General features: G+C 36.5%; 1 protein-coding gene across 1 annotated transcript; it reads right to left on the reverse strand.

Annotated features, from left to right (window-relative positions):
• Positions 1–584: 584 nt before the first annotated feature.
• On the reverse strand, positions 585–1,987 carry LOC146000370 (uncharacterized). The gene has a single exon (XM_083137928.1). The coding sequence runs from the start codon at positions 1,901–1,903 to the stop codon at positions 833–835; it is 1,071 nt and encodes a 356-aa protein (XP_082994054.1). The 5' UTR covers positions 1,904–1,987; the 3' UTR covers positions 585–832.
• Between the last annotated feature and the right edge of the window lie 7,259 nt (positions 1,988–9,246).

Below are 9,246 nucleotides of genomic sequence, written 5' to 3' on the forward strand. Positions count from 1 at the left end.
TGTGCAGAAATTGGACTCTTGAGAGAATCCTAGGCTGGTTACATTGCTCTCTTCGCTCACTTTCGATGCTACTGTGCCTGTTTTTTAATTCATTCAGCATGGCGTATTCATTGGAGCAGTGCGTGTGCATTGCTGAAGAGTATTTTACTACTCATTCTTGCACACATGTGCAAGAGGTTTTCCAAGAAAAATGCCCTGCTTCTGCTGTACCTCACAAAGCAACGGTTTTACAACCAGTCAAACACAAACAAATGATCCCACAAATTGTTTAAGAGTTTGTATTTATTGTTGAAAATCAGTTCTCAGATGTTTTCAGCAAATTAACAATGTACTTGAAAATAATGTAATTGCTCTTATTTAGATAGATACTAACATAAATTTATGAACCCAGTGATAGCCTACAGGATTAGTTTAGTGCATAAAACCCGGTGTAAATATCTCTTAAGATTTTCATGATATACATTTTCAAAGTTTGGATTGTGCGACTTTTGAAACATACTGTAGTATGCACAATTGGTAGTAGGTGGTTTCCTGGCGCCTGATTTTCAGAGCTGGCGCCTAGCTTTGAAGAAAATTTTTCGAGCACTGCATATCACTTAAGACATCATTGTAGCACATAAGTAGAACAAGCCATTTTAAAACAAAATGTATTAACAAGATGCAATAGCTTACATCTGTATGGAAACTGTTGCAGTGTTCATATGCTTAATGCATAATATTTTTAGAAGGTCACAGTGAAGCTCTGGACATTTTCGCACTAGTGTTTTGATTATTCCATTATCTATCATGAAAGCTTATCCATTCCAGTAGAAGGTACAGAGGATTTTTTATCCTAGATGATCCTGATAATATGTATTTCTTCATTTTTCTCATCAATTATGTTTGAATTCTCATTAACTGTAGTGCAACTTGTAAAGTCGCTGGATTCTTGTAATGAACTCGATCCTGAGGTCCACCTCGTCAATGTTGATATTGCTGGTAATGGCACGTTCAACTCTTTCTTCAAATAAATGTACAATTCTCTTTTAATAGTTTTTCGTACTGCTAATGCTCTTTTCAGGTCTTCAGGCTTCCAACATGTTCTCTTTGTACTCTTAAAAATATCAGAAATTTGTGAATCTGAGAATATTTGGTGCAATACCATCCTCACATCTTCTTTAATTTTTGCATTGTATTTACATTGAATTTCTTGAATTTTTTTGTTTTTCTTGCGTAAATTAAGGTGTAGTAGCCTTATTTTAGATTTTAGTTTTAACACTTTTTCTCTTTCTAGTCTGTATTTGTAGTCCAACCTGTTCACTTTCTTTTCCAATTGTTCTTGAAGTAACATACTTTGTCTATCGGTTTGTATCTTTTTGTCTATCTTTGGCCCTCCCGGAGGTAGATCAGAGAACATATCTATAACACACTTGCTACTACTAAATGCTTCAGTTATATTTTCTCTGCTGTCTAGAAACCCATATTTTGCAGTGGTACGATTAGACGTTTCCATGTCGGGTAATGAGTACTTTGTTGTGCTGCAAGGAATCTCTGCATAACTATCACTTCTCTCTGCATACCCATGTTCTATACGGATGTGATTGATAGCTTCAATGCTAGGTAACGAAGACGTGCTTGTAGAAGGTGGTTCATCCAGATTTATTGTGGGCACAGCATTTGATTTTAGAACTTTTCTAGGATTCAAACCTAGAAGTTCGGCCTTTAGATTCCGCATAAAATCTTCTGGGGTGAAATGCGAGCTACATATCCTAGCATGTTTTATCTTTATACTGTCTTGGCGCTTACACACACGAACCCACTGGTCACAAATTGAAGATTCCTTGGGAAATGTATAGTATGAAATGTTCGTACCTTTTGACCTTGTACTATAGTTACGACACCCTGCTACAGCACATGAAGGCATTGCTAAGTTGTACGTCTAATTTTAACTCTTAATAACAACAAATTGCTTAAACTAACAATTCTTTTTTTCTCAAAACCACTTCAAATCAGCTGAGCTGTTGCCATGGTACCACAGATTACTGTCCTTTAATCAACGGCTGTTCGTAAACTCCAGCCAAGTCAGCCGAAGCTGGCTACATCTGTTCTTAAACTCAATCCAAGTACGGCTAGCTCCGCCCACTTCCGGTTCCGTGACGTCACGGTGACGTATCCGGCTTACTTGGCTCGTAAGATTTGTAAGCCGTTCTCGATGCGACTGAGTTGGCTGTCTGCAGACGAAAACTAGCAGAAAGCACAACGCGACAGCTTTCAATGGTCGGCAATCATTTATTTGATGCCTTCGTAAGTCAGAAAGGCAGCTGAAAGAAAAGATGTAGTTAATATTATCTTATCATTCTTTCCGTAGATGTATATATATGGGGAAAATATGCAAAAACTGGTATCCGAAGAGAAAAAAGTATAAAACAATGAATAGTTGTTTTTGATCTGAACTGTAATGAAATAAATATTTTTGAAACCATTTCATTTACCATAATTCAGCGTTATTAGTTGGTGTTAACACACGGTATACTAGACTAAATTCACCAACCAATAAAATACTACAAAATAATTATTTTTGATGTGTAGGCATACGTATGATCATTTTTTTTCGGTTATTTTTTGTGTCGATTTCCAAATCTTGTCAAAATATTCTATTAATTTATATTAATGTAGCCGAGCTTTATATAGAAGCGAGATTTAGTGCCATTTACACCCAATACTACTTCAAAGAAAGTCAACTGCTTTTAAACATGCTCAAGAGTCAAGCAGACAAGACGATCCACCACGCCATAATCCATGCTGTTCGTAAACTGCAGCGTGGAACAGCTTGGCTAATGACGTCGACATGACGTTTCGTGTGACGTCTGCGTAATCCACTCGTAAGATCTGCGCTGAGTTGGCTGGAGTTTACGAACAGCCGTTCAGAGACGAAATTTTTAAGGTAGTGTCTGCTGCCACGTTTTTTTTCTGCTGGAACCTCAAAAGAGATTAGCGTGGCAGCAAACTCGGTCTTTGTTTTATCGTGATTTCATCATGCTATGTATGCAATTACGTCTGTAACACATACTGTGAAGTTGTAGCGATTACTTTCACATAAATGTTTTAAGATTCTAATAATAAACCTAAATGCTCTCGTTGTTAGGTTAGGTTCCGTTAGCATTAAAATAATATCGCCAGTTTTCTACTCTTCTCAAAAATTACTGAACATGCAACACATGAGAGTCAAGGGCACCCACAGGGAGGGGCCAGAGGGAGCACTTGCCCCCCTGAGGTTACTCGAAATTACTATTATTATTGTTAGAAGTACGGTTACGTTTAAGCTTATAGTCTATTTTGCACTGATGTTGGAGCGGTAACAGCAGTTCGAGCTCGGTCAAACGCATTTCCTCATTTTCACAGAGGAAACTACGGAAATGAGTTTCTGTCAGTGGCGTACGCAAGGGGGGTTACGGGGTTTAAACCCCCCCTTGAGCTTGTGAAATATTATGAAAAATGCTGTGGAATAAATTTTAAATGGCCAATTTACCACAGTCAAAGATCTGGGACAATCCTATTACTATTACTACATCTACTACTACTACTACTACTACTACCACTAATAATAATAATAATAATAATAATAATAATTTGAATTATTATTTCCTTGTAGCATGGAGAAAAGCACAACATTCCAAGCACACGCGTCTTTCAGAGTGATGCCTTGAAAATAAGCACAAGTTCTTGAAAGAGAAATATGAGGGTAACTATGATTTAAAAGAGAAATAAAATGTTTTGTATTTCAGTTGCAACAATGTTCAATACTCTGGCGTACGCAGTTTTTTTTTGGGGGGGAGGGGCCGGAATAGTAAATGTGGCTTCGTTTTGGAGGACAGGATGCATAATAAAATATTTCGTATTTTTGGAGCTTTTCAGTCTATTAAAATTGTATTCAAAGACAAAAATGGTAATCGGGACTCACTTTGAAAGAGGTTTTGTATTTACACATTTTGATTTTTTAAAGTTCTTAACGGATTTTTATTTGAAAATTCTGATTTTCTCAAAATTTTGGTAGGGGCTGTAGCATCATCGGTAGAGGCATGCATATTTAATTTTTGACAAAAAGAAAACGAAATTTGAAATAACACATTGCAATGTTAATTTTTAAGGTTTCTGAAAGGTGTGAGGTGCATTTTCCTACCCTGTTTTGTCACGAAATGATGCGAAATAGACTCTTAAACACGAAATTTACCGTTGATATACCGACGCGACACTTTCTGAAGTCTGAAGTATCCTGTGTGTTATGCAATTCACGGAAAATTGATTAATTTTGCTGTAAATATTTGAAAAGCAAAAATGGACTCCTCTATACAGGAATAAACTTAATATTCTGGTAATGATTTAATGTGCTATTAGAAGGGATATATTTATTTTGTGTAATAGTGCAGTTTTTAAATCAATTGGGATTATATTCACATTTTTAAAACCAAAATGTAATTTTATATACCGCTTTTTCACCGCTATAACAGCGAAATTTCATTTTATTTACAGCTTTTGAACCCGAAATTGACTCTGTTTTTATACTGAAATTTTGCTTTTTTATTTACCAAAAGTATGTGCCTCTAACCATCGGCCATGCCTCTACGTACACCGGTGTTCAACGAACATGTATTTTTTTTGTGTGAACAATGAGAATTAACTAAAGAAAGGTCTTGGTTCGTTGTTAGAGGCTAATGTATGGACAAAGGCTAGGCGGACAAGAATACAGTCACCAGTCTGCCTTCCCATTGTATTATTTACCGCAGCACGTTTCAATGTCTCTCTTTAAAATGTCTCACCTTGTTGACTAGACAATTATTCAAACGACAATAAGCTTAACTATTGGAAAATGTTTTGTTGGTAAGAACAGTGAGACAATCCAGATGTGAATTATCGGGGACATTTATGCGGGGAAGAAGCCGGAAAAATTCCAACCAATTTCGGGAATCGAATCCGGATCTCCCGCGTGATTGTCAGATGCTCTACCGACCAGACCACCGCAGCTTCTTGGATGAGTTCCATACTTTAATTATTTCAATTTATTTTAATATATTTTCTTGTTTTATGGATTTTCTTCACCCTTAAAATGTCTCACCTCGTTGACCAGACAAAAAACAAAAACAAAAAAATGCCCCCAGGATTTGATAAAAATTGAATGATTAGAAAGTAATTTCTTTCTATTGTTTTCATAAATGGTATATTTATGTAGATCTCTACTACATAATAGTAGTAGTGGTATTAGTAGTATTATTAGTAGTAATTCAGCTAATTAATTAATTATAAGTATTATTAATTAATTGTGATTATTATTATTTAAAGTATAATAAATCAAAGGTAATGTGAATTTGGAGAAAGTTTTAGAAATAACCCCCCCCCCTTGACGAAATCCTGCGTACGCTACTGGTTTCTGTAGCATTTTCAAAGTTCGTGGAGGATTTTGTTCCATCGTGGAATCTATTTGATCGGGCATTCATGTGTTTTTCAACAAAAATATCTCTCCGACGCACAATTGCAGGGTTGACATGTTTAAAACATATTGTTTTAAACGTTTAAAACAGACGGCTTTGTTTTTTTTACAAATGTTTAAAACGTTTAAAACAAAGTGTTTTAAACAAGTTTTTTAGACTTGTTTAAAACACATTTTGGTACTTGATATTTGACAGTCTGTAGCTATTTGCAGGGGTGTGCAGGACAGAATTTTTTGGTCGGGACGGCAATTTTTTTTTTTTATCCCGACATTCGGGACGGGAAAAAGTCGTCATTTCGCGACAAAGTCGGGAAATTTTCTGGACGTGAAATGTTCGAAATTTCCCGATGCCCTGAAAATCTCGAATTCTACTCGTGTGCACAAAAATCTGTTCAGTGGCTGAAAATATATGTTCAATTAACAAAGAAACATATCGTGTTGAATACCCATAGGCCACTTTTAAAACACTTGGCAATGTTTTTTTTTATGAGCGCATAAAACATTTTTGAAATTGAATACTTAGTTACTACGTGGACTGAGTGGGGCCTGGCAACTGTAGTTGAAGCTTCTCGAACAGCCTAAATGCGAGATTTAAGACTAACAGAGGGCCCGTTCTGCAAGTCGCACGAGCTGTCCCATAAGTGCTTCCGTGCGTTTCGTGAGTTTCATTGTGCTGTCCAAAACGTCGCATTCCATGCGTTTCGTGCAAGAACGAGATTCACCAAACGGACTGTCCAGGAGGCTGGTTTGTTCGGTGAGAATCGTCTGCTGCCTTCAGAAACGTGCGTGCTGATGGATTCAAACTGCACTAGTTCGAAAAATGTATTATAATTTTAACAGATAGCGATATGAAGCAACATGCACAAGATGAATATGCCTTAACCGTTCTTAGAATGTGATTAAAATTAGTAACAGTCTCCTGTCCACAGTAGAGATTTTTTTTTGTCATAAGGACATTCTTTCGGCAGGATGCCACGTGAAAACTTTCTCTAAACAAAACGCTGCGCCTGCGCTTTCGCCTAGTGTGTCCCATAAGTCTGTAAAATAACTGGTTTCACCAGATTCACGAGCCCAGTTATTTTCGTTGAATGCGTTCGTTTCGTTAAGACTTTCGGAACGCACCCAAGAATACGTATTTGAAGAAGTTAGTCAAGTGTTTATCATAACTAAGAACTAGGGGTGTGCGGGACAGAATTTTTTTGGTTGGGAAATGTTCAAAATTTCTCGAAGCTCTGAAAATCTCGAATTCTACACGTAATTTTCAACTTAAGTGATTGTTTTTCTACTTCTGGAATAAAAACAAACAATTTCCGATAAGTTCCAGACACTTGCAATCCAGAAAACGTCGAGAATTAACAACTTTTTAAAATGACCATTCGGTATTTCCCGACTGCTCGGGATCCCTAAAAGTCGGGAAGTCATTTCCCGAAGTTTTGATCGGGACGGAAATTTTTTTTCCCGATCCCGGTCCCGACTTTTCGGGATCCTTCACACCCCTACTAAGAACACAGTCCTTCCTTGAATGTTTAACAGATTCCTTATTAATCATTATTCTTAGAAACTATGCCTTGTTGGCATTATGTTTTAAACGTTTTATTTGTTTAAACATGTTTCTTTGGGTTCTTGTTTAAAACACTGTTAAAACATTTAAAACATGTTTAAAACAAAAAAATGTTTGTTTTGTTTCTTTTTTTAAAAAAACACAAATTTTGGCAACCCTGCACAATTGCCGTTGCTTTTATTCGCTTCCTCTACGTGAACCGGATGTTGCGTACGTTTTATGACTTAACCCCCTGTCAGTGTTTCCAACCACGCCGTTGTTTTGCAAGAAGATGACGTGTCCAGGATGCGTCGTGAAGTTGTTGCCGGGTGTTGAAGATCCAGTCGATTTTTTAATGGAGATTTCCATTCAATTTTTTAAAAAGCGATTTTAAAAACTACACCCTAAGAAAATGACCCCTGCAATTTTTCGCGTTTCTCTGCGTTCAGTTTAAGGGGGGAAACAGACTTCCAAAGTTGCGAGGCTAGCTGTGCGCTGAAAAACACGCCCCGCCATGTTAATACGTCACTACTCAGAGAGAGAGCTCGTTTGTCGTCTGCTTCGAGCGTCCAGTTTACTGGGGTTAGCCCACGGAGAACCAACGTGTACAGCAGTTTTGCAAATCTGTGTAGAGTTAAATAATGGAAGAAGGAACAATAATGGAAGGGAAAGCTATGCATTATAATGGTCATTCTTCTATTAAATATCCCTGCTGCTCACGTGAGAGATAAACGAAAGAGTTTTGCTGCGTGCGTGTTTTCATCAAGTTACGAGAAAACTACTCGCGATTAAAATTATCCGATATGCCATCTGGTGAGATTTTAAGGAACCGCTCCACGTAGGACATCTCGCTGCACTTCGCCTTGTTGAAGCCGTTCAAAGCATGGAGAACATGCGAGAAAGTAGCGTATACTGTTCAGTTTTTTTTTGCTCTAAATAGTTTTGTGGTTCAGGACAAGTGAAAAGCTTACATGTGTTTTCCACCCCGTGGAATCAACAAAATCAAATGTTTAAATAAATCAGAGAAAACAACTGATTGGCAAGATTTGCATAACTGAAATGCGGCAAGGAAATTACGAAGAATGTACGAAGTCTGTTCACTCTATTTTCCGAAATAATCTTTCGGATAGTTGATTTTATTACCATGAAAGTAAGTTTTAAATTGTTCTTTATGAATAAAACATTTTTTTGAAAACAATGTATTATGTATGCAATTTGGAACAGGTGCAAGTCGATTAAGTGCAAAAGATGAAAATAGGTTTTAGAATTAATTAATGTCCGTAATCATAAAGGTAAGTCAGAAAAACATAATTGACATGCTAATGCTGCTGTTTCATTCAGTATGTTAATTTTCAGTGAAGACTGAAAATAGCCTCAATGAAATTGTTGTTATTGTTATTATTATTATCATTATCCGGTGTTGTTTTAAACCAGACTGCCTCTTTGGGGGAAAAAACTGCAACAGCATTTTTTCATTTATTTCCTCCCAAGCTTTGCAATACAGGTGAATTGCTTTATTTTCAAATCATTTCTGAGAGCCCTAGTTAGGCAGTTACAACCGAGGTGCAGTGCGAATACATTAGTTTCGTGTGCGTTTTCCGTGTTATTTTTATTATCATAATTAAATGCTTCGCTCTCAGCACAGCTTCACCTTCGTTCCTCGAATTCACATCGCATTCGCAATATTTAAATATAACGTGTAATTTAAACGTTTCTTCCATACCAGCAATGACAACACGCTTCTATTACGTATACTACTACATCGCCGTAGTACTACTCTACAGAATGTAAACAAAGATCTATCCTACGTAGAGCGGCCATATTGGAAGCGACACTAGCGCTCAGGTGGTAATTTTAGTCGCGAATTGTTTGTAAAATTGGTTACTGATCAAGTTTTCAAAAATAATATTTCAAACTTATATTTATCGAAATTTACCATAAACCATGTAGTGCAAAATAAGAATTTTCACATTCTTCACTTTACTTATAAGTTATAACGTCTGTTTTTACTTTCTTTTCCATACAGCCTGTGTTTCATTTCTGTTACGCAAATTATGATAAAATATTTTTGTGCAGATAAGAGAAAATACACTGAGAAGATTACATCAGTTGCACAGTACATTTCAAAGCTAAGTTTATGTGTAATTATTACAAGGAAATAATGTATATAACATTATATCACATACTGAAATATATTTTGAATTTTGTACTGCGAAAAAAGCTGCCTTATCTCTTTCCCCGA

The sequence above is a fragment of the Lepisma saccharinum genome, chromosome 16, assembly GCF_977018435.1.
Source record: "Lepisma saccharinum chromosome 16, izLepSacc3.1, whole genome shotgun sequence".
NCBI classification, from domain to species: Eukaryota; Metazoa; Arthropoda; class Insecta; order Zygentoma; family Lepismatidae; genus Lepisma; species Lepisma saccharinum.

Coding starts and splice junctions, on each gene's coding strand:
- LOC146000370 (XM_083137928.1), bottom strand. CDS start 1,903: ATGCCTTCATGTGCTGTAGCAGGGTGTCGTAACTATAGTACAAGGTCA.